At 38.5% G+C, this 25,899-nt stretch overlaps 1 protein-coding gene across 8 annotated transcripts; it reads left to right on the top strand.

Moving 5' to 3' along the window:
* Positions 1–4,037: 4,037 nt before the first annotated feature.
* Positions 4,038–23,832, top strand: TIAL1 (TIA1 cytotoxic granule associated RNA binding protein like 1). 8 transcript variants are annotated; one of them, XM_065923435.1, is made up of 13 exons: positions 4,476–4,536; positions 7,250–7,311; positions 11,308–11,404; positions 16,818–16,967; positions 17,208–17,262; positions 17,416–17,503; positions 19,404–19,479; positions 21,094–21,202; positions 21,528–21,623; positions 21,742–21,826; positions 22,036–22,159; positions 22,502–22,641; positions 23,454–23,832. In XM_065923435.1, exons 3-13 carry the CDS (start codon positions 11,393–11,395, stop codon positions 23,578–23,580), a joined length of 1,062 nt encoding a protein of 353 aa, XP_065779507.1. In that variant the 5' UTR covers positions 4,476–4,536; positions 7,250–7,311; positions 11,308–11,392; the 3' UTR covers positions 23,581–23,832. The 8 variants fall into 8 exon arrangements, with proteins under 8 accessions (XP_065779504.1, XP_065779505.1, XP_065779507.1 ...); XM_065923431.1 differs by lacking the exon at positions 7,250–7,311 and adding an exon at positions 6,715–6,765 and having other exon boundaries at positions 4,490–4,536; positions 16,869–16,967; XM_065923430.1 differs by lacking the exon at positions 7,250–7,311 and adding an exon at positions 6,715–6,765 and having other exon boundaries at positions 4,490–4,536.
* Positions 23,833–25,899: the final 2,067 nt, after the last annotated feature.

The following is a 25,899-nucleotide window of genomic DNA, read 5'->3' as shown; positions in this document are numbered from 1 at the left end:
GTCCTCTCATATTCTCAGCCCTCCTACCTTCCATACCCTCCCCAGGCGACACTTTCTCTCACCTCGGACCTCAGTTACACCTACAGATTTTCTACTCCCGTAGCTAGTCTGGGTCCCTGAGCTCTAGGCTTCCATATCCATTTGAATGCTGGGCAGCTTAAATATATTATATTGCACATAAATATATGTGCAAACATTGAGAGCAAAACCAAACACACTTTTCCTAAAACCTGCTCTTCCTGTGTTTCCTGACTCAGTGAAAGAATTCACCATCTGGGAAGATAGGCAAGCCCGTTAACATGGGGAGTTAGCTTGGGTTTTTTTCCTTTTTCCCACCTTACTGCCACCCTGTTATCTTGTATCCATAACGTTGTCGTTTTCGTTGCTACTGCCTAAATCTACTCAATTTGTAACTCCTTTTCTCTTACTTCTTGAAGTTTAGCCCAGAAGCTCTCTCAGCCTGCAATCTTTCATCCCTGTGATAATCTAGACATCTGCCTGAGTTTTCCTGCTCCAGTATAGGCCTGATAATACTCCTCTGCTTAAAACCTCGGGACATATGTAGAAGAGAACCCTGGTGGCGCAGTGGTAAAGACACACGAGACCCAATCCCTGGGTCAGGAAGACCTCCTGGAATAAGAAATAGCAACCTACTCTACCCGATCCAGTATTCTTGCCTGGAAAATCCCATGGACAGAGGACCTGGCAGGTTACAGTTCATGGGACTGCCAAGAGTCGGACACGATCGAGTGACTGAGCACAAAGGGACCAAGAATAGCTGATTCGAACTTCTCATGAAGATAATAGTTTTGTACTGACAACAGGCATAGACTAGAGAGCCCGGAAACAAACCTGTGCATGTCAGAAACTTTGGCATAGGACTCTGATAACCATGAAGGTACCTTACTCAAAATTCCCTCCAAGAGCACCTGGCGCTAGGAGCACAGTTAGTGGACAACCTCTAGGTCGCGCCCAGATTAGAAGACAGCAGCTTTATAGCCACTGCAGCATTCGTGCAGAGACCATGCTCTCTCCCAAGGCTGCTTTGAGCCAGTGACTGAGACAGCTGGGGTACAGGAGCAGAGCCATTTCTGTCTGACATGGGTCTCCACTACGAGGCAAACTTTTCTCTGAGGGTCTCCAGTGACTTTGTCAACGTTATCTCCGGGTTGCACCAAGTTGGAGGCAATTCCTAGCCAACCCTCCTTGCCCACTTCCCTTTTCACAAGTGTCCAACATGTATTGTGGGATTTTTGCCTATTCCTGTCCTCTTTCACCCTTCACAAATTTTCCTTCAATGCTTCTCTTGATCTTCTAAGGACCCAAATTACACGATGACACAAGGAGCATGTCAGATTAAATGGGAAACACTGTGTGGAACTGTTCAATGAATGGGACTTTAAAATAATGATCATAAATGTGGAAAAATATGAAATTGGATCCCTACCCTATATTTGTATAAAATTTAACTTCAGGTAGATTAATGACTTAAATTTCAAATATTAAGTTTAAAAACTTTTAGTACACTCCATGGATGAGTATCTTTTAGAATCTGTGATTTAGAAGTTGAGGTAGGAAAATATTTCTTAAACAATACACACACACACACACACTCCATAAAATTAAGCACTTTTGGGAATTCCCTGGTGGTCTAAAGGTTAGGAATCTGTGCTTTCACTGCTGAGGGTGTGGGTTTAATCCTTGGTCCAGGAACTAAGATCTCAGAACCCACAAGGTACTGCCAAAAATAAATAATTTAAAAAATTAAGCACTTTGTTCATTAAAGGCATTTAAAGAGACAGCTTATAAACTGGGAGGAGATATTTGCAATACACATAACTGAGAAAGGATCAGCATCAAGAATTCCTTAAAATCAATGAAAAAAAGCATATATAACCTAATAGAGAAATGGACAAAAGATATAAACAAGCATTTTTCAGAAGAGGAAACACATATGTCTATGATATATGAAAAGACACTCAATCTTATTGATTATTAAATGCAAATTAAGTCTACACTGAGCTAACATTTCGATTGATAAGTGTAAAAAGTCTGACAAAGCAAGTGTTGAAGAAGTTATGGATCCACTCATAAAACCTCCTACATAATGCTAATGGGAGTGCAAATCTGTGTGTCCACTTTGGAAAAAATGTTTGACATTATCTTCTAAAATTGAATACTCACATACCCCAAGACTCAACAAACCTACTTTTAGGTACAGACTCAAACAAACCAAAGAAAGTTCTTGTAAATCTGTAACAGAAGAGTACAATAATGTTCACAGCAGCATTGCTCACAGTAGCAAAAACCTAGAAGAAACTCAAATGTCCATTCAACAGAAATCAGACAAAATCTGGTATGTTCACTAATTGGAATCTTATCTAAGAGTGAAAATGAATGAACTAAATACATAAAGTATGGCTGAATCTTACAGTGTATGAAACGTATGGATTCCATACAGTGTATGAATGTTACAGTGTATGAAAAAAGTTCAAAAAGATACAAAGACACGATTTCCCCCCTCCCACTTTGTAATGAACTTTATAGTTTTAAGGTTACAGAAAAATGGTGCAGAAAGTACAAAGTTCCAATACATCCTCTCTCTACCACAGTTTCCCCTATTGCTACTATCTTGCATTTATGTGGTACACTTGTTGCAAACAATGGGCCAATGTTGACATATGATTACTCACTAACAGTTCATAGTGTACATTAGCATTCACTCTGTGTTGTACATTCTATGGGATCCACCATTACAATACCACACAGAATAATTTCACCACTGGGTAAAAATGACCTGTGCTCCACCTATTCATCCTCATCTCTTGCAACCATTCATTTTTTTTTTTAAGAGTCCTGCCAACACCCTGGTTATAGTTCAGTGAAACTCAGTTCAGAACTCTAAGATTATACATTCCTGTCGTTTTAAGCCATTAAGACTGTTAGAGCAACAATAGGAGATAAATTAGTTGGGCCAGGCATGGATCCATGATGAACTGCATTATGATAAATACAGTACTGTACCCAGGTCCAGTTAAGAGAATAAATCCCTTGAAAAGCTCTTTATGGACTAGTAGACAAAGCCCAAACTCCTCAGCCTGGTGTCAATCCTTAACAACATGGTTCTAGAAATCCCCTGCTCTTCTTATCGCCTTATCCGATGAGTGAACGGATGGAGAGATCTTCGAAACTTGTAAAGCAATTTTCCCTGGGGCTTCTCCGGTGGCTCAGTGGTAAAGAATCCGCCTGCCAATACAGGAGACGCAGGTTCGATCCCTGGAGAAGGAAATGGCAACCCCATTCCAGTATTCTTGCCTGGAACATCCCGTGCACAGGGGATCCTGGCGGGCTACAGAGGTCACAGAGAGTCGAACACGACTGGGCATAACCCCCAAAGCAATTTACATGCTACCAACCCAGGCTCGAATACCTATTTGAGGGAAAACGCGTCCAAAGGACGCGACTGGCAGTTGGGAAAGTCGGAGGGAGGCCCCGGCGAGCGTAGCTTGCAGCTCAGCGCGGGTCCAAGGTCCACTCTATCCCCTTCACCCGTCGCGCGGGGGTAGCGGTTGATTATAAGAGGCCGGCCGCTTTGGTTAATACTGTGGGGCCAGAAAGCCCCTGAGGGCTCGGACACCACGCGGAGTCAGAGCCCTGCCTTTAGCCGCAATTGAAGAAACCGCTCTCAAGCTGGATGGAGGCGGAGCGGTAGCTCCCGCAGAGCCAACCGAAAAGCCTTAAAATGCCAGGAGCAGTGCTAGGACAGCCCCCAGCGCGAGGCACTCTGGGACTTGTAGTCTACCTCCGAGACGGGGCTTTCCCCCACCTCGAGTCCCCGCCTCTTAGTGTAGCTTTTATTCTGCCCCCGCTCCCCTTCCAGCACTCCGACTTCCTGGTCGCCGCACGCCTCACAGACGACTACACTACCCAGAAGTCTCTTCTCCGCGTCCCAGCGCCCCGCTGGTGCCGGCCGTCTCCTTTGGACTACAGTTCCCAGAAGTCCCCTGGAGAAGAGACTCCCTCTCTCATTTCTAGGACCACAATTCCCAGACACATCAGCTTCCCGGCGGTTCTCTCTCTCTTTTTTTCTGACTCGAGCTGGCTGGGTTTCGCCGACCGGCCGGCGCACAGCGACGACGTGGTTAGCCGTGACACCGCACCGGGCTCCCTTAGCGGCCCGTTTTCCTCCCCTCTTAACGATCCCCCTTGCAGGCCGTCGCCGCCGGCCTCAGCAGTGACCTGGCGGGCCGCGCCTGCGCTCTGCCCCGTTTCCTGCCTGGCTGGTGGCGGCGGCCATTTTGTCCATCCTCCTCCTCCTCCTGCTCCTCCTGGTTGGAGCGCAGTGTCCGGAGCGGGCTGGGGGGAGAAAGCCCGAGAGCAGGGTTCGGTGCCTTTTCCTCTGTCCCCAGCCGGTGCCCGGAGCCCCCCTCCCCTTCCTCCCCACCCCCTCCCCTCCCCGGCCCTGCCCTCCCCCTTGTCCCGGGATCGCTCCGTCGCACCCACCATGATGGAAGACGACGGGCAGCCCCGGACTCTGTGAGTACCCGAGACGGAGGGGGTGCCAGGCGCTGGGAGGCCCCCTGGCACCGCGGGACGCTGTGGGAGGGAGCAGGAGCGCGGGGCCGAAGCTGGGACTTCTCGGTGGATCCCTGGCCGCGGTGGCGCGGACGCGAAGTGCATTCCTCATCTGTCCCTTTTTTCCTTGGAAGGGAAGCCCTCCCTTCCCCCCCAAACACAGTCACTTCCTAGGGTCCGGGGCTAGCTTTGACCTTTCCCTCTCGCGCCCTTCTTTGCACCCCCTTCTTAAGCTGGGTTTCTGCACGGCAGAACCTGTCAGGCCCGGGAGAGCTCCTGCTCTCAGTCTGCTTTGGGAGCCCTGGGCTGGGCCGGGAGCTGCGGGTCCCCCCCATCCCCGCCCGACCATGGGGGCCGGGCCTGGTGGGGGTGGGCCTGGGGGTGGGATCGCAGCCGCCTCTCCTTGTGGGTCGCGAGGAGTCGGCACTCGCGCCCTCCACGTCCCCGGCTCCAGTCGCTGCCGGCTCTTCTCCCTAAGTTGAACTCCCGAAGGGAGCCGGACGCTCGCCCGCATCTCTAGCCCCTACTCTCTTTCTGCCCCACGTGCCCGCGCCCACGCTGTCAGAAACACTCGCCCAGCGCCCGCTACTTTGAGAGTGAGAAAGGGATGCCTCTTGCCGCCGGAGCATCTTTTCCCTTCTTGGATGATGAAGTTTACTTTGAGCGCTACCTACGCTAAACTGACAACCAGTTGTTAAACTGCTTTTGCTCTCGTTGGTGTTACCTCCTTCTAATCTGTTTCTTGGGTCGAGACCTTCAGAGTTGGATAAGTAGAGGTTTTTTGTTTTTGTTTTTTTAATCAGATCTTTCTTCGATGTGTGTCTTTTGAGCGCTCTTTCTTCGATCTTGCTGTCTCTCTTTACCTGAAGCCCAGTGTAATGAATGAATTTCATCTTCCAATCGCTTTTTCGAGTTTCCTTGCCTTTCTACTGAGGAGTGATGACTCAGCATTTGCATTCCTTTGCAAATAGTGTGGCATTCCTTTCCTTTTTTCCTGAAAAAAAAAAAAAAAAAATTTTTTTTTTTTTTTTGTAAGTGTGAGTAATTCCTAGTTAAATGTCTAAGTTGGGTACCTTGGGTTTTCCTAACGTTTCGAAGCTCAGCACACCTGCTTCCAGTGCAGGGAGTCAGTCAGGTCGCTGCTTTGTTTTCTCTTGCCTCTGCCTGGTATTGATAGGATCATAGTCCACTTGGCTGTACTATCTGATGGGGAAATTACTTTGGGGGGAGTAGACGAAGGTGGATGGGTACTCAGGAAGTTTGACCAGTTTCTCTTCTCTACTCCTAGCAAGGAAAGTGTGTTCAGTCAAGAAGGCATATATCTGTGTTCAGTATTGGTACAAGTTTGGCTTCTTGTCTTGTTGGGAGGGGGGAGATTACACTTTTTTTGTTCCTGATTCTTTAATGTCTCCCTAAAGTATCCGCTGTTCTTTTTGAGAATTTGAGGCCAGCTTAAGCACATCAAATGCTTGATTGAAAAGCCTGCTTAATGGAAGTTTTCAGTGTATGTTTTGTGCTGTCTTCCATTTCTGCTGTCTTTTCCCAGAAGAGAGAATTGGGACAAACTTGAAATTTGTCCTCTTGACATCTGTTGAAGCCAAGACTTGGGATTTAGTTAGCAATGTGTTCTTGGAAGGAAGCATCTGGGAAGGCTGAATTTAGGCCTAGCAAGCAAGCATGTATTTAACAAAGAGAAAAGTTACATTGTGTTTAAAACTCTGAAATGTCATCATTGCATCATAATAGCTACTGAATAATTGGTAAATTCTCCAGACAAGTTTCACTTTAACTGTGTCCCTTATGAAGAATCCCTGGGTTCTGTCATGCTAAGTAAAATGCTATTGCAGTACCTTTAATTCTTGTAACTACTTTGCCCCTGCCTTCTCTTCCATCCCTGTCAGACCTTACTGTACAGACTAATTTCTTTGTCACTTAAGAATTCTTACCTCGACCTTCTCCAAACTCCTGTTCTTTCTCAGTATCTTTACAGCTGTCTAAAACTGTGACATGTATACATTAAGTACTGAAGCCCCTTGAGCTTGGTTGTACCCGTATGTCAGATGGCAGCATGTTTGCTAGTCTTCCTTTTTCCTTCTCCCACTCTTCTCCATGGGAAGGTTTGTTGTTTTTTTTTTTTAGACAAGGACTGCTACATCTTCCTAGGTCTTACCCCTGCCTGGAACGTAAGAGGTACTCAAATATTTTACAATGATTTTACTTCTTTTCACTAAATTTAATATTAAGTCCATTTTTTAAGAAATCTTGATCGGTTTAAAATTACATGTAGGCAGACATGGTCATATATGGTGTGGTCTGTTGATTTATATATATATATATATTTTAAACCTCAAACGTACAATTTGAGATAAAAGCGAATGTTTCACAATTACATTTTTGTCAGATTTTAATAAAAGTAATGCATATTTTATGTATTCTCAAAAGGTTCTTTTAGATACAAGTAACATGATGAAAAATTTGAAGGTGACTTTAGAGATTGATATCTAGTAGGGGTTTTGTTTATTTATGCAGATCCTTCTTTTATTTTACATTGTGATCTTTGGTTTGGGCTTTAAAGTGGTTGGTATGTTTTAAAACAATGTACTCTTAACAAAGTTTATCTTAAACTGTTTCCTTAAAATGCCTGTGTGTTACTAGTGAGGTTTTTTTCCTGCAGACACACACAAGCTAAGACATATGGTTCTATCATCAGAAAACAATATGGTGTTTATAGCCTAGGTAGGTCTTTAAATATTCATTACCTACAGTATTACTAATTTATTTGATGGTATTTAAAGTGATATAGAATTGCTTTGATGTTGAGCCTAAAGTTTGTCATATAGTTGCTTTGAAGGTCTGTTTTCTGATGTTCTTTGTTCTTATTTGACATTTGCGGGGTGGGGGGTGGGGGGAGCTAATATATATTGGGTAATTTGAGATCTGAAAAAACAAATGAGGAAAATTCTGTGTAAAACTGGTGTTGGAAGGGGACTGCCCAACACCTACCTTGTAGGATTCACATTTCAGATTTGTGTTGTGGATAACTTTGAGTGCAGTGATTTGATCCATGGTATTTCTGAATCTGTTATACAGCATTAAATTGTAATGATGTTCTACTGTAGTTTTATTTTCTTCATCTATTCGATGTACCACAATGAATAGGAATTGTGGATCTGGGATTATACCATGTTGTACAGAGCCATCTTTTAGACTGTTTTCTTCCCAATAGAGACTCGGTCAAAAGGAGGAAATAAACCATTGATTTAGGGTATAATTTGACCATCCAAGGGCAATAACAGAAGTAAATACTATTAAATCCTATTATAAAATTGATTAGCTGTACCAAGGGTTTGGCTGTATTGGGCCTGTAATTAAATTAAGCCTCTCATTCAATTTAATCATATTCTGTTTCTCTAAAATGTATGTGTATGTGTGTTAATATTCCTTATATAGTTGGTCAGTTCACTTATACTTCCTGTACCTTTCTTCTGCCCTGCCTCCTTCCTAAAATGAAATATTGATAAATTGGTCAGTTCATTAGAGGCCCATTGAAGGATATTGTTGCAAAATCTTCTCTTACATAAGAATTTGCAAGAACAAAACCAAAAATGTTACTTAGCCATAGCATCTTGTGTAAAAGAACTGATAATTTTGGCCTCTGTAGGGCTAACCTTTTCAGAGTGAGAGCAGAGTCAGGATGGAAAGTGTGATTAGTCTTCTGAAAGGCATGATGTTCTTAAAATTCTGCCCAGTTCGACATAGGAAGTAGTTTGGCAATGTGGACTTTTGCCTACTGTGAAACTGCCAAGTTCTAGTCTCAAATTTGATTTTAACCCTGAGGTTAGGGATAAAGACACTATTTTCCATTTTTAACGTGTTAATTCCTACAGTTCCTGTTCTTGAAGACAAAACAGACCAAACGTATGCTTTTTCCCCACCTTGAGTTAAAAAGTGTTTTAGAATTTCCTAAGTATTTTCTCTTTGAATTGTCCAGATACAAGCATTTGAGCCATTTGTCTTTTTCTGTTATTCTGTGTTCTTCAACTAGAAAATTTATATTTAAATCCTTGGAACGTTAGACTATGTTGACTGCCTCATAACCAAAGCAGAAAGAAAGTGTAGAAATGACATATAATTTAGAAGGAAAAAGGGTAATATTTCAGTATATTACCAAGATGTGATATTTTTGCCAGGTCAAGCCTTGAATATTTTTGTTAGTATTTATTTTGGGACAGATAACTTTATGATAATGTCAAGGTACTTAAACTGTATAGTACAGTGTTTTAAAAGTTGTGAAGTATTTCTGTATTAAGTTGTATGGAGGATGCAGGCAAATGTAGATAAATGAATTACAGAACTCTGAGTGAAGGAAAAGGCAGTCTTGAGATTTGGGTATAATTTAGGTGAAATTATGTGTTGAATTATATCCTTTTTATCCTGTCAGATTCAGATGTCCTACATGTGGTTAAGGAAGGTCATTTTTATATTAGCTTCTGAAGTTTGCTCCTTTACCATTGAACTTTTAGTGAAAATATTTGAAAAATAGGAAACCTTAAAACTGGACTCTTTTCTATAAGTATTTCATGACATTCTAAACTTAAATTAACCTTTTGCTCTTTGTTGCTCGAAATGTAAATTAACATATCTAAATGTGCCTCTAGAAATTCTTCAGAATCTGTATTGATTAGAAATAGATTGACTTGGAATAAAGATCCTATGAAACAGGATGCCCATGCAGTTTTTCCTGGAAAGCTGTTTAAACACTCATACAAACTTAAAATTATTTAAATCATTTACAATTTGTTACATAAAAGCAATAATTTTTTACTTTGTTACTAGTTAGCTTTGATACGTGAAACTCTATTCTCTTAGAAATGAGCTGCTGTTGCTGCTGCTAAGTCGCTTCAGTCGTGTCCAACTCTGTGCGACCCCAAAGACGGCAGTCCGCCAGGCTCCCCTCCCTGTCTCTGGGGTTCTCCAGGCAAGAACACTGGAGTGGGTTGCCATTTCCTTCTCCAATGCATGCATGCATGCTAGGTCCCTTCAGTCGTATCCGACTCTCTGCGACCCTATGGACAGCAGCCCACCAGGCTCCTCTGTCCATAGGATTCTCTAGGCAAGAATATGGGAGTGGGTTGCCATTTCCTTCCCCACTTAGAAATGAGCTAACTATTACTATTTTAGGTTAGATGAGTTTTGACACTTCAGAGACCAAGGTCACTGTTCTTTATAGCTAGGTCTACCTTGTATAAAAAATTCCAAGGATACAGACTCACAAACCCCTATGGGTTTAAAAAAAAAAAGGAGACAGGTGATTGTCTGGCTAGCTCAAAAGTCTGTAACCTTTCACTGCTGCTAGGAGTGTGTCCTGCACATTCTACTCATGGGTCTGCTCTACTGTAAATGTAACAAAAAAAGGTAACATAGTGGACCTAAACCAGTTTGTCACTTGTTTAGTCTTCCATTCAAGTAACATTGGACTTATGTTTCATTTTTAGAGTGTGTTAAAAGTTATTAGGACCCATTAGGATGAAATTCTTAGATAAACAAGAAAATTGCTGTTCATTCTTAATCAGATTTTCTTTTTTTAACACTTAACCTTACCTTTCTCAGTCCTGTTTTCCCTTTCAAAGTGTCCCTACTTAAACTATGGCAACTGTAGATGCAAGGCTTATATTGGTCTCAATCCATTGTTTCCAGATGTTATATATTACAGTTAGGAAAATAAAGCTTATTTTCCTTTCCAGAAGAAACAGTGTTTAAATTTTACAAATATTGTTTGGTTTATGAGGCTCATGGCAGATGTGAGTTTTAGGAATTATACACTGAGTACCGGAAAGACTTAAAAAATTTATTCAGCTAAATTGAGATGGGCCCATGATACAAGGTGGTCATCTTTGAGTGGCAGTGTTCTTTTCTTTTAAACTTAACCTGTATATTAAATTTCTTCTACAAAATATATATATTCAACCTGTAATTAAAAAAAAAACACAAAATATTAGATATGTTACAGTCAAAAGTATGCCTGAGTTTGTCTGTAATTTTTTCTGAATTTCTAGAGAAATCTTTATATTTGCTTTGTTATCTACATAAAGATGTATTTTGCTGATTCTGATGCATTTTAGATGAGGAAATTTTGTTATTTTACCCTGCTCTCCTGAAACAAAATAATGAAGACATACCATCAATGATAGTCTTATTACCAAGACAGAACAAAATCCTTCAATTTCTTGTGTGTTTTGCTATAACTTTGATTCTGTTCTTTGTTCATGTAATTGCTTTGGTTGAGGGTCTAAGATTAACTAACCTTATATCTGATACCCCTCTATGATTGGGTGTTTTAATGAGTCAATATTTGTGGTACTGTGTGTGTTATACATTATTTTGAATTGTGTTTCACATCTAAACATTGTAGTTTTCTTGAGACTGGTTTAAATTATTATTTTTATTCTAACAGATGAGAAAATGATATATAGGCTACAGAATAATATGCTTTTGGGGGTATGCAAAATCACATTGATTTGCTCTTTTGAAGTGATACTGTAGTGCCCTAAGAACAGTTATGCTTTTCTAGGTGAGAGTTAATCTTACATGCAAAGAATGAGGCTTAATTGGAAAAATTTTATTGAAGAGAGAGGAAGTTGAAATAAAAGATAATGTGTAAATGATAATGCTTTAGAGCCAGAGCTGAAGGGAAATTGCTAATAGTTTTATTTTTTTTCTCTTCCTATACAGATACGTAGGTAACCTCTCCAGAGATGTGACAGAAGTTCTTATTCTTCAGTTATTCAGTCAGATTGGACCCTGTAAAAGCTGTAAAATGATCACAGAGGTAAGAGCTTCCCAGTTCCACGTGCTGACAGTTAGCATAATGTTTAACATTTTGAGATACATGAGTTGATTTGTATCATTTTAAGCCTCAGGTTACTAGATGTAGAGATTAGTGTTTGTTGTGTTGACTTACTTGATTTGACTGACAAACTAGGTTTAGAAGTTGAGAGGACAAAGTTTCTGCGCCCTTATTTTCAAATAGTCCTTCATGATGATGCTGTCTTCAGGTGATGCTGCTTATAAAAAAATTGTTAGAGCTTATCTCAGAATACTGAAAAACTAGGTGATCTTTCATCTGTTTACAGTAGGAACATTACGTTTGGAGCCCAGGGATGGGTGTGTGTAGAAAATTGGGTCATTATGAGCATAGTACCACATAAGCATCTTGAACATTTTTAATTTTTAGTAAATGCTGACTGAACAACTTGATGAAGGTAGGAGTTTGACTTGAATTGTTAATTTGTTTTCCTTCCCGCCCCCCCCCCCCCAAAATCTTACTTTTTATACTTTCCTGGTCAATGACTTGTGTTTCAGTTTATTCTCTTCTTTTTTATTTGTTAACACTTTTTTGGGGGAGGGGGGACTGTTCAGTTTGTGCCAGGTACCATGGTAAGCGCTAGGGATACAGTGGTGAATAAAACAGTTCCGGCCCCAGAGAATTTCCAGTCTAATGAGGGAGACGGAGGTGTTAACAGGCACTAATGATACAGGGTAGGAAACGCTGCGGACACCGAGCATTTCAAGTGCTCTAGGAGCACATAGGTCCACAGTCTTCAGGCAGAGGAGGCTTCTTGGAGGATTCAGCGTCTTAGGCGAAACCAGAAAGGATAGTGGAAACTGTCTAGATAGCAATCCAGGAAGAAGGGAATCCAGGTAGAGAGAAGAATGTTGATCCAGTCCGGTAGACAGAGAGCAGGAGTTGTTGTGAGATTGAGGGAAAAATAAAAACCATAACACGGTTGAGTTTGGAATGGGATTCGTCTTCTGAGATCCCAGGAGATGAGGCAGGAGCATTCAGCAGGGACCAGAGCTGGTTGAGGAGTTGGTGTGATGTTCTGAGACTGCAGAAACTTAAACACCTGTAAAGCCAAGTAGCCTTTGGATCTTCCTTCCTGACAATAATGATCTCTCTTCTTTCCTTCCTGTCTTTGATTATTACTCATTCTTTCTTTTCATTCATTAAACATTTACTTTGTACTTGGCATCGTTCAGAGCGTTGGGGACATACTGCGGAGCTAGACCAGCAAGGTGCCCAGAGTTCACATATTAATGAGAGCATTGTCAACAACAGTAAACTGTTGTGGAAAGCCGTGAACGGTAATTCCGGATAGGGATAAGAGCTTTGAAGAGAATAAAACAGTTCCGTGATGACGAGTGGCGTGTTGGTGCCCTGTAGCCTGGGTGGTGAGGGGAGGCGTCCTGCTGCTGTTGGCATCTGTTTTGTGAATGTAATAAAGGTTCGTAAGGAGACGGGAACGAAAGTTGCCTAATTGAATGTTGAGACTTTTTGGTTATGGTCTGTGATCCAGAAATCTCTCTTGTCAGTGGGCAGTTGACTCAGCCAAATTTTAAAGGATCAAATGAGTCTTTTTCAGATTGTGGATACTGGGTATGGGACCAACCTGGTAATGATTGCTGTCAGAAATCATCACCTCTTTGAGCTGAGATGGGAATAACAAGATGGTGCTGTCTGCATTACGAGCTGGAGGCAGAGGGAACAACCCATACAAAAGCCTTGAGTTGGTAGTTAACTTGGGTGTTTGAGGAACCAAAGACCAGGGTGGCTGGAGCCTGGTGAATGGTGGGAAATGAGTAGGCAGGCAGGGTTTGGGAATCAATAGGGCAGTGCCGGTCATGACAGGGCACTTGGATTTTATTGTGGTTGCACCCAGGGCTTTAGGTAGGATGGTAAAGTATTCCTGTTTGATTTCGGGGGAGAGGCTGTGCTGGGTCTTCATTGAGGGGCTTGGACTTTCTCTAGTCTTGCATGCATTTTAAAGGTGACTATAAAATGACTGTTGTATGGAGGATGGATTGTAGGGGGCAAGGGCAGGAGGAGAAGGAAACGAGCTGTGTTCATTTCACTAATCAAGGTAAGAGATGCTGTGGGGGACTTGTTCTTTAGAGCGGTAGCCACAGAAGCAGAGGTAGATAAATTTGAGATGTATTTTGGAGGCAGCGTCGATAACACTGGGTTGGCCATGGGACACAGGGAAATGAAGACATCAAGAAAAACCCCTAAGATTCTTGTTTGTGGTTGTGTGGATGGTAATGCTGTTTATTTGCTAAAATGGGCATGACTGAAGGGGGCATGGGATGGATGGGGGAGTGGTGGGAATCACTCACTGTGTTGGCAGTGTTCAATTTAAGATGTGTTGTAGACATGTATCAATAAATGGACATTATGTGTAGGCAGTTGGATAAACATTTTGGAACTTCAGGGAGACCAGTACTGATAATACTAGCTTGCAGTATTGTTTGAAGCCATGGGACTGGATAAGATGTAGTTGGTAGATCTAGAGAGCGCCGAGAGAGAAGAGAGTAGAGGGGCATAGGAGCCCTGGTGCATCTCGGCACCTGCTGTTCAGTTGCTAAGTCATGTCCAACTCTGTGACCCTGTGAACTGCGGCATGCCAGGCCCTCCTCAACACGTAAGTGACAGTAATAGTCTGAGTTAAGGGGGAAAAATGCCTTTAGAAAGATTTCCAATGAGGAAATAGGAAAACCAAGAGAATATGGTGGAATCTAGAGGAGAATATTTAGAAGAGGAGGAGAGTTGTCAACTGTGTTGAATTCTGCTTGAAGGTCAAGATGAAGAAGAAAAGGGATCACAAAGATGGCAGAGAGGTCATTGGTGAACTCAGCACAAAATTTCCTTGCCATGGTTGGGTTAGAAACTGGTTGGAGTGTGTTTGGGAAAGAATGGAATGTGAGAAAGTGGAAAGTCACTAGAAAGTGTTTTGAGAAACATTTGATGTTTGTTTGTTTTTATTAACTTGTATGCACAATCAGCCACTTGAGGGTGGAAGGGTTTGAAGTGAACTTTGATAATTTATCCATATTCTATAACTCCTACACTTGAACTTGTAAATAGTTTTAAAGTCTCATATTTCTCTGCTTTGATATTTATGTCATCCAACAAAAATTGGTGACAACCTGAAGGTAAGGACACAGTCGATTTTAAACTTCTTTTCCTTTGGCTGCACAGCATGTGGTATCTTAGGGCTCTAACCCATGCCCCCTGCATTGGAAGCGTGGGTCTTAACCGCTGGGCCACCAGGGAAGCCCCCGTGGTGTCCCTTGGTAGTGGTGTAAATGGAAAGCTTTCAAAGGCCCTGGCCTCTGCTGCCGACTATTGGTTTCCTTTCATGAATTTCATTTCAGTGTGTGAGAAAGCTCTTTCTTGCCCTTATGGTGTTCTGCTTTAGGTACTGTATCTTGGACTCCAGCTGCTTTCCCTGTGTGTGTGTGTGCTCAGGTGCTGTGTCGTGTCTGGCTCTTTGCCACCCCATGGGCTGTAGCCCTCCAGGCTCCTCTGTCCACGGGAGTCTCTGGGCAGGGATACTGGAGTGGGTTGCCACGCCCTCCTCCAGGGGATCTTCCCAACCCAGGGATCAAACCTGACTTTCTTAAGGGCTCCTCCATTGGCAGGCAGGTTCTTTACCACTGGGCCACCTGGGAAGCTCCGCCTCCATATACTATAATTTAGTATTATATTACCAATTCTAAGGCAAATGTTAAAAAATTTTAACATCTCTGACAGTGACAAAAATAGTCAATGGTGTCTTAAGTGAGACGAAATGCAGTGTGATATGAATATCTAAGAGTGTGTGTACACAAGTATGTATGTACATTGAATGGGACCTGGCCTACTACTGGTTAGATAAATTTGCGATCAGTATGCACAAGTAGACTAGTTACCTGAAGCCTGTAATCGTTAAGAATACTTCTACCATTGGATTCCTGCACGTTTTACTAGTTACCCATGTTTTCATTAGAGACCATCAGGGCAAAAGAGGTAGGGTGAGGAGGAAAGCTGACTAGCACAGATTTAGCCTCTTACTTACTTTGAAATCCTTTCTTCAATGAATGTTACTGGTAAATGTCAACTCTTTTTCACAAAAGGAATTTGAATGCATTTTTCTCTTTGGAGTCTTTCCCCCTATTTCCTTTCTCTGCCTCGCAAATACAACATTCACGTTCACGTGGCTACAACAATAGGTTTTTGTATGAGAGCCCGTAGTTTTCTTGTCAGTATTAACGATTACACTTTTTTTCCCTTAAGGAAATGCCTTCTAGTTGCTTCACCACTATTGTTTTAGATGTCTTATTTTGGATTTTTCTTCTGAAACTTTCCTGGAATGAAAAACAGTGGTTGTTGAAAAGAGCTTAATTTTATCTGGTATTTTTAATCCCTTGTAAGTGTAACTGGAATTGCCACATTTTAAATATTATTTTTAGTATATTTTACATGGAACAGTGATGAATATTTTTAGCCTACGTAAAAAATATATTTGTACAATTGTATAGCTCTTCATTATAGGTGGCCATCTTATAAAAATTCATTTCCATTTTGGTTCATAGGTGATATAGTTGCTAAAATTTAGGTACTTTGTTTTATATTGTTGTGTTTTTTTGGTTGTTTATTGTTGATAATTTGATATTGCTATTTAGTTTTTATTGGTGTTGTATTAGACACTCACTCTTGTATTGGCATTTTCTGATGTAAAATCGTAGCTTTGCCTTGGAGTATTTTATTCAGACACATTTTCAGAAAACCTTTTCTTAATCACTAGTACATTTTTCTGGTCTTTGGAAGACCAAATTCAAAGTGAACAGAATCTCCAGTGCTTTCAAAGCTTTTGAAAGGGATTTCATTTCAACAGTTGATTATAAATCTGAGATTTTTCGGTTTCCATTCTTATTCCTTCCTTATCCAGAGAAATACATAATCTTGTCTCATCATGTATAGTACTAATCCTAGTTTCGATCAGGAGTAAAGTTGGTTCATTTCTGTATTTTTTTATAGTCGTGGGATAGAGTTTATGAAGGATTATGATGCGTAAATAGAGTTCATCCCTTTGAAAATAATGTTGGGAGAGGAGAGCAGTGGTAAGGAGTGGTCCTCATCTCTCAGATCTGAGCTTGAGGTTTTGTTTAGTATAAACTTCTGTTTTATATTTAACATATTTCACCAGAATCCTATATTTTTATTTAATACTGATAGTCATGATTCTCTACTGCTTTGTAGTTTTGTTTGAGTACAACAATATTCTGAGGTGCAAAGCCAGGTATAGGTGTAAATCTTAAAAAGTGTTAGGCTTTGTAAAGTGTTAGGCTTTCATAAGCTTATACAGTCTCACCTCATACATTCCTAGCTATCAGTAATGTTTTTTCCTGGATTTTCTTCTCAGCAACCCGATAGCAGAAGGGTCAACTCTTCTGTTGGATTTTCTGTTTTGCAGCATACAAGCAATGACCCATATTGCTTTGTGGAATTTTATGAACACAGAGATGCAGCTGCTGCATTAGCTGCTATGAATGGGAGAAAAATTTTGGGAAAGGTAAGACAGTGAGTGATGGCGCCTTGTGAGTGTGTCTTTCTGCACGTCAGATGAGCTTGTGTTCTTTCCTAGCAAGTTTCTAAACAAATACTCAGCTCTGCCAAGTGATGGTTTTGTTTTCTTCAGCTTAGTGCTTTTATCAAAATTCATTCTGCTTGATAAATGATTTAATAAGTGGTAAGTGTTATGAGTCATAATGACATGCCTAATAATTTTATGAAATATAATCTTTATTTTTAGGAGGTCAAAGTAAACTGGGCAACAACACCAAGTAGCCAGAAAAAAGATACTTCCAGTAAGTACTCCTGCTGCATTTTAAGGAAGAGTTCTGAAATTATCCTGGCAGCATTACCAGCTCACATAGGGCTTTTTCTTCCTTTTAGTGTTGCCTAAAAAAGGTTTGTCCCTGACTTCTTAAATATTTGATTACTAAATGCTTTGATTTCAGATCATTTCCACGTGTTTGTTGGAGATTTGAGTCCAGAAATTACAACAGAAGATATCAAATCAGCATTTGCCCCCTTTGGTAAAATATCGTAAGTATCATAATCAATATTATATTCAATAGCAATAGGCAAAATTGTATATGATGAACTTGTATAAGAGTTAAGAGTTTCTTTCCCTAGTTAGTGTGATTTTTTTTGTTTGTTGTTTGTTTGGTTTTTTTGATTAGTAGATGTTGTTGAAAATGTTAATGTCATTTCAATGTTTTGGGGTCTTGTTTTCATCTAATCCTGTGTATAACATGTGAAAAAATTTTAAGTGATTCTATTTGTTACATTTAAAGCAGATGTTTGGGTGGTAATGCCTATTAATAAAGTCTAGCTTTTGTCAAATGTTTTTAAAATTTGGTAGTTAAAGATACAGGTTAACCAAGATTAAATGTGATTTCGGTTGTGTATTAAACTTTTATAGAAGGAATTTATAAGTGTGGAAAAGTAGGGAAATCCTTGGGTTTATTGTGAAATTAGAAATGTACATGTTATTATAATGATAAATGTGTTTTGATATTTTAGCTGAAAAGTAGCACTATTACAGTATTAAAATGTTTCAATGTCTGAGCCATAAATGTGGGATTTATTAGTAAATTATTTTTTGTTAGTGGTGTTTGATTCTGCTAGTTAGGGCTGAATTGTGGTTTGATCTATTTATTTTTTTAAACAAAGTTTATGCTCAGATTTTACTGTATTATTACTTGATCTAATATATTGGAAAATTAAAAGTGGTTACAAGTTCTGTTAAATGTTTATCACAATTTATCTAATTAAAATCACATTATTTTATGTATTTATTTCCTGTAGATTTAAGTTAAATGCTTTGGTACTTTACAAAAATATGTTTCACCTAAGAACAACAATATTTCTCTCTACAATTTGTTGTTCTATAGATTTTATTTGATAGATGTAATTCTTAATTTTCTATTTTGATATATGCTTTGCTTTTTAATCTCTAATAAATGTGGTAAGTAGTACTGTTTTAAAAATCAGTGTAAAAAATAATACAGGTTGCTGTTTTTCAATCTTTATTTATACCTGAGACCTGCAGTTTTTCTAAAGTCCAAGTCACAATTAAAAGTAATAGCATTCTGGTTATTTTGCAGAATTGCTCATAAGAATGGACAGGATCTTGAAGGCTAACTGCAAGGAACTGTGCACACTGGAACTCAGTTGTAGATTTTTTTCTCATTTCTATTTATTATTATTATACATTATTTATATATACATATTTTAGTATTTACATTTTAACATTCTATATTCAGTGGAGTTCTATATTTCCAATCATTTTAACTTACTCACTAAAATTTCTGTGTAAATTTGTTGTTTTCGTACTGGTGTGCTTAGCATTGTTGTTAGTTTTTTATTCTCCTTTCTTAAATTTCTGAAAATGTCAATTTTTCAAAATTTACAGCTGCCCAAACTCCAAAATGATGGTAGAGAATTGACCAAGAAAAATAAAGAAATCTGTTAACAGGCCATGTATGCCTTTTTAATTCCTATTTTTTCCTCTTTTTCAATTTTTTAATATTTCATATATTTGGTATCACTAGGCAGAAAACATTTAACTATTTAGAGTTTGCATGGTAAAGTAGCTAGCATTGTTACAGTAATTTATAGAACCAGTAAACCTAGAGGACACTAGCCAATAGAATATTAGCAAAGGAAACTATTGTTCCTATTAATCTTCAGATTTGAGCATTTAGTTTAGAGAGCACAGGCTGTTGGATTAGGTTGCATGTTTATTACATGTTTTTGTCCTACTGCTTTTTTCTAACAGGTAAAGAAGCGTTAGGGAGAGTTCAGGAATGGCTATAGTTAATTAGGGCTAACTGAAATTTTATTTAAAAAAATGCTCACAATACAGTGTGTGTGGTTCCTTTTAGTTTTTATTTTGAGGATGACTCTCACTTCCCTCATTTAGCTGTGCTTCTTTTCACAGGGATGCCCGAGTAGTTAAAGACATGGCAACTGGAAAATCCAAAGGCTATGGCTTTGTGTCTTTTTATAATAAACTGGTATGTTCTTTCAGCTCAGTTTGAATTTAATACAAAATTCAGTCATCAGTAAATGTTTTTGGATGTTAACAACAAACACGATGATTGTGTGATTTTGTTTGAGTAATAGCGCATAGTTTTTTTTTTTTTTTTTTTTTTTTTCCGTAAGCTTGGAAATAAATGGGAAAAGATAGACTGGTCATAAGGTGGTTATAAGGAAGAATATTGCGACTTGGTATGGGTAAGATGTGTTAGAAGTAAAACTCAAAATTAGGACACATGAGCTAATCTCAGAATTTGGAGGGAAGTTAAATTATATTTGTCTTAACCATGAAAATCTCAATTTTAACGTTTAAATTATATTATCTGTATCTTTGTAGCTGGGATGGTAATGACTACAGCAAGTTATGTAAATGAAATTTTAGGCAATTCACATTGATATTTGCATGTATTTAAGAAAAAGGCATCAAATATCTAAGCATTTGCATTAACTGTAACATCAGATAATACAGTGGGCTTTGATATTAACATTTTGAAACAGTTTCAACAACAAATTGCATGTTTTATTGAAGCAGTAAGATAAAGGGACAAGAGTTGTATTTTTTTTTTGTACTGTTCTAGGTCTTAGTTGGGGCACGTATGATTTCTAGTTTTCCCTGCATATGCAGGCTCTTTAGTTTGAGGCATGCAGGATCTAGTTCCCTGACTGGGGATTGGTCCCAAGCCCCCTGCATTAGGAGCCTGGAATCCCAGCCACTGGACCACCAGGGAAGTCCTTGGAGTCATATTCTTTTTTTGCTTAGATTCATTGCAAATGCACATTAACCACTATAATCTAAACTCATTTTGGGGGAATTCCCTGGCGTTTCAGTGATTAGGACTCTGCAGTTCCACTGCAGAGCGTATGGATTCAGTCTCTGGTTGGGGAACTAAGATCTTGCATGCCATGTGGCATGGCCAAAAAAAAAGTTTGTTTTACAGCATTCCAGCTCTTCTGTCTTAAGCTTTAAATCTTGTGTCTTAGTCACGTGTGCATACGTGTGTGCTAAGTCGCTTCAGGCGTGTCCAACTCTTTGTGATCCCAAGGACTGTAGCCCCCCAGGCTCTCTGTCCATGGGATTCTCTGGGCAAGAACACTGGAGTGGGTTGCCATGTCCTCCTCCGAGGGATCTTCCTGATCCAGAGATCAAACCCTTCTCTCTTGGTCTCCTGCATTGGCAGGCGGGTTCTTTACCACTATCACTTGGGAAGCCCTGTCGTAATCATAATCCATTGCTATTAGAATGTAGATTTGGTAAGGGGTAAGGTGATTTAGACCATAATATCAAGAGTTTTTAGATACTCTACAGTAAAAGTTATGTTACAGATCAACAAGATATTTAAGAACAACTGTGTCCTTTTTCTTGGTTATCAATGGGATTGTGATTTTTCTTCTTGCATGTTTGAATTATAAATTTCCCTTGATGCTTAAATGCTGTTCCTAGTATCTTAAAATCTATAAATAAACATTGCTGTAATGAGTCACTTACTGATAAGATTTTTGTCTCCAGAAATGGCAACACTTTATTTCATCTTAGTCTTGTATACCATTATTTTCTGTGTTGGTAATCGCTCTTTTCTTTTTTTTCTTCACAGGATGCAGAAAATGCAATTGTGCATATGGGAGGTCAGTGGTTGGGTGGTCGTCAGATCAGAACCAATTGGGCCACACGTAAACCCCCTGCACCTAAAAGTACACAAGAAAGTAAGATACGTCTGCTTTTATATGTTTTTAAGGATACTTTCACAGAATCATCTGTTAGTATAGTCTTAATTTCTTAAAATTTAATTTTGTTAGCGTTGTAAGACTCATTTAATTTTCAATATATTTATTTGAAAATAACTGGGCTTTGATGTAAGTATATTTGAAGCTGTGAACCAGCTGATTTTATAGATCAAATCAGTAGTGTCAAGGAGAAAAAAGTTCTGTTTCTCCCCACAGTGAGGCATATCTCATAGTTTTATAGTATTACAGTAATCCATTTTATAATGCTGCATAACTGTCAACACTGCTTTCTTTCTGCACAAAGATAACACTAAGCAGCTGAGATTTGAAGATGTAGTAAACCAGTCAAGTCCAAAAAACTGTACTGTGTACTGCGGAGGAATTGCTTCTGGCTTAACAGGTATAGTGTCTCTTTTTTTCTTAGTCCCCTTCTCTGTGGAGCGTCATCATCATTAGTAGTAATTTCTTGATAACATGAACCTTAAATATTTTACATTTTTTGTACGTTTATTTTTCAGATCAGCTTATGAGGCAGACCTTCTCACCATTTGGGCAAATTATGGAAATCCGAGTTTTTCCAGAAAAGGGCTATTCATTTGTCAGGTATAATTCTACCTTAATCCATTCCTTTCAGTTATATTATTTGATCCCCTCAAGTATGTGTTTGTTATTTTAGTACTTCTTTGCAATATAGAACTTTAAACTGCCTACATGATGTGCTTTAGGAAAATACCAAGTTGATAGGTTTAAACTAAGGGGTTTCTGTATTACTAAGTTTAAAAAAAACAAACCTCCTTCTCTTCCTCTCTCAGATTTTCTACCCATGAAAGTGCGGCTCATGCTATTGTTTCGGTGAATGGTACTACAATTGAAGGACATGTTGTTAAATGCTATTGGGGTAAAGAATCTCCTGATATGACTAAAAACTTTCAACAGGTAATTCGATTTTTCATAGCACTTTTTAAGGTTTCCATCTTACATATCTACATAAGAGCTTTAGAAAGTCTGTAAAAGAAAGCAAACAAAAAATAAAGCATATAGCTGCTTTCAGTTGATTTTATTAATGCTATTTCAAAAGTGATTATTTTACGGTATTAACTGAATCTTAATACTTTCTTTTCACAGGTGTCACCACCCCAATAAACTTAGACAATGATAAATAACAGAGTCCTATTCACATAAGGGTGCTTACTTAGTTTTTCTCTTCCTTGTCTCCCACTTTCTTCAAATACTGTGTTTCTTACTCGTTTCCTAAAGCAGTAATTTGCTTTTTCCTAGGTTGACTATAGTCAGTGGGGCCAGTGGAGCCAAGTTTATGGAAACCCACAACAGTATGGACAGTATATGGCAAATGGGTGGCAAGTACCGCCTTATGGAGTATACGGGCAGCCATGGAATCAACAAGGATTTGGAGTAGAGTAAGTTGTTTGAGTTTTTCCAGTGTAGAAACAGATAAAATTCCAACAAAAGGAATCTAGAAGTATATTTTCCTGGGGAGAATCTATTTAAATTAAATACTCTGAACAATATGGCATTATAAGCATTGTAGAAACTATGAAAAATGCTGAAACTTTGCTTTTTATAATCTAGGTGGAAAGGGAGGTTGGGATAGCATTTGAAGTGTCCTACTATCTCTATAAGCAGTTGGTAGAGTTTGACTTATATTTCTAAATACTCCATTTTATCTACTTATTTACTTTTGCATGGAAAAGATCTTTTGTCTCATTCATGTTCAGAAATTTAACACTTTATACCTATTAGCTTGTGTGAGAAGTCTCCCAAGATTTATCTAATACAAAGCAGCTTACCCTTTTTATTTTATGAATCGATTGCGTTGTTCCTTGTACATTCTCAGCAGTTGCTCCTCCCCCTTCCAATGTAAACATGTGTTTTTTAAATTGCTTATAAATTGATACGCATATCTACCATGTGTGCAATATTTGGAAGGTAGATGTGTTGAATCATTTGTCATTTTTTTAAAAAAATCAGCTTTGAGATATTTATCAGACAACATTATTTTGTCTAAACAAAAATTTAAGACTGATATTAGAATATATATTTTGCATATGTGGCTAGATATGTAACATTTATTTCTTTGCTCTTTGTTGTAGGTATCTTGATTTCTTGTCTGTTCTGTGATTAGGCTCTGCTTGATTTGTGTATAAAGGTGTAGATGATTTTTTTATTTGTGTTTGCTGAAGTTTTTTTTTTTTTCTTTCTTTCTTCCAAGTCAATCACCCTCAGCTGCTTGGATGGGTGGATTTGGTGCTCAGCCTCCCCAAGGACAAGCCCCTCCCCCGGTAATACCTCCTCCCAACCAAGCTGGATACGGCATGGCCAGTTACCAAACACAGTGAGCGGGGACTCTAAACAAAATGTAATTCATGATAGCTTCAGTTTCTTTGTGACACTCTGAAGACATGAAAGTAGACATCGGAAAATGAAAATATTTATTTTAAAAATTGAAATGTTTGGAACCTTTAGCACAGCTTTGCTTTGGTGAAGGACACATGTCTTCTAGTTCTGCCTTTTTAAGTTTTTGTTCATGATGGATATGAACATGATTTTTCTTTGTGTATAAAAACTAAAATAAAGTGAATAAAAAATTCTGACTACAAATTTTGATATAATAGGAGAAATGGGTAATACATTTTGATTCTTAGATACTATTCCATTTTTATCTTGCTGTTCAGTATTTTAACTCACTGTGTTTTTAAAAGAGCAAAAAAGGGAGGATCATGAAAAACTGGGAATCATATATAAGTTCATCCTGAATTTTGATACTCCCCTCCCCTCCCCCGAGGTGGACCACATTCGAAGTCAGCAGGAAAAAAAAGTGATATTGAGAAGAAATGCATGATTTTGGAGTCGCTTTGGAGGAAATACTTTCTCTGTGCCTAAAGAAACTGAAACCAGACTGATAAAAGAAATTTTGTAACCTAAATAAGGAGCAGCATTGTCTGACTTACTTGAGCAAATGTTGGTGGTCCACATTAAGACATATTTTTAAAACTTTAAAAAGTGTTCATAATTAAAACTGTAGTAAACTACATTTCATTTTGGGGGGAAAATCCCAAGTATGGTGTTTGTATTAAAGTCAGATAGTCATACCTATGCTTTTACATGAAGTTTAAATGATATACATTGTAAATATTGAATACAGTGTTTTAAAAGCATGCTTCAACATAGAAGTAGCAACAATGTAATTATTTGAAGTAACACTTAACACACTCCACTGCATTGAATGCAATGGATGAATAAGAATGTTTAAGACTGACATTTCCAAGGTTGGCTACTATGTAAGATTAAAATTATACAAATGACAGAAAAAGCCTTAATTTTAATTTCATACAAATCTGATGCGTTAATACATTTTAAAATGTCATTGGAAATTAGATTTTTTTTTCTTTTTTCTGTTTTTGCTTTACATCATCTGGTATGTAAATACCTTGATTAAAACCTTGTAAGCCTATTTCAAGGTTCCTATAAGTTGTATAGTACAAGCGTTTTTAAAAAATCTTGGGGTGTTTTTTAAAATTAGATATATTTTGCCCAAGAATTTTTTTAACAAGATTGTTAAAACATCTTATTTAGACAGTTTGATGTACCAATTTATAATTGGATATTCAGCTTAAATAGTACACAGAGTTGTGACTTTTATTTTTAATTAATTTTTTCCTTGTGGGTAGTGTGCATGGGATGACAAGTCTGAACAGAGGCTGAGCTGTATGAGTGCAGAGTTTGTAAATGATTCGACTGGGTAAGATTAACACTTGATTCTGAGGTATTTTTCAGGCCATGTGCATACAATCTGCCTCAAATTTCTATCATAATAGGAATGTAAAAGAGATAAAAATTCTATCTATTTGAATTTTGACAGCTAGGGGGTGCAAATGTTTAGGCAGTGTACTTGAAATGTTTTGAAGTCTGGGCACCAAAATGAAAAAAACTCTTTACAGTTATACTATAAGATAGAGTTAGCACCCACAAATTACTGGTTTTTAAACTTTTGAAGTCTTACAATTAGCTTTAAAATAATGGTTTTGTAAATTGGTCCCCACAGTAATTTTGGTATTTTCCTTCTTCCCCCATTTAGAACTTTATTAAATATGAAAAATTGCAGAGTCCTAAGTTGTTCGTCTTCAGGCCAAATTTTTTATGGCACTTTAGTTTTAACCACAGTACTCATTTATTACATTCATCTATTATAAAATTTACCCTTATTTTTTTTGTTCGTGGTTAGTATCTTTGGGGGATGTTTTGGAAAATTTACTTTATATTTTATAAGAAGAACACTCAAATTATATCAATTATGCCTCCTAATTAAAATTTTCTTAAATATATGTGAAACTTGAACTAAACTCTCAGTTTGCCTTTTTTGGTCTGCCAGTAAATTAAGTAGCTTGTTGCAACACCAGACTAGTTAATACTGCATAGGAAACATATGACTGAAATCTTTTCATCTTAATCTGAAAGAACAAGATTACGTGCTCAGTTCAGTTAATGAAAATTATTAATATTTCTTATTAAATGGTTTTTAAAATATAAAGCTACTTATCCAAATGAAATGTACCATTTTAAAATACAACTATCAAGCTAACACAGACTCAAGAACTATTTTATAACAGAGTGAAGTCAGTGCTATCTTGATCCAATTTGAGCCTAAGAATCGTTGC

Source organism: Muntiacus reevesi, chromosome 2, assembly GCF_963930625.1.
Source record: "Muntiacus reevesi chromosome 2, mMunRee1.1, whole genome shotgun sequence".
Lineage (NCBI taxonomy): Eukaryota > Metazoa > Chordata > Mammalia > Artiodactyla > Cervidae > Muntiacus > Muntiacus reevesi.
This window is presented reverse-complemented; position numbering and strand designations above follow the sequence as displayed.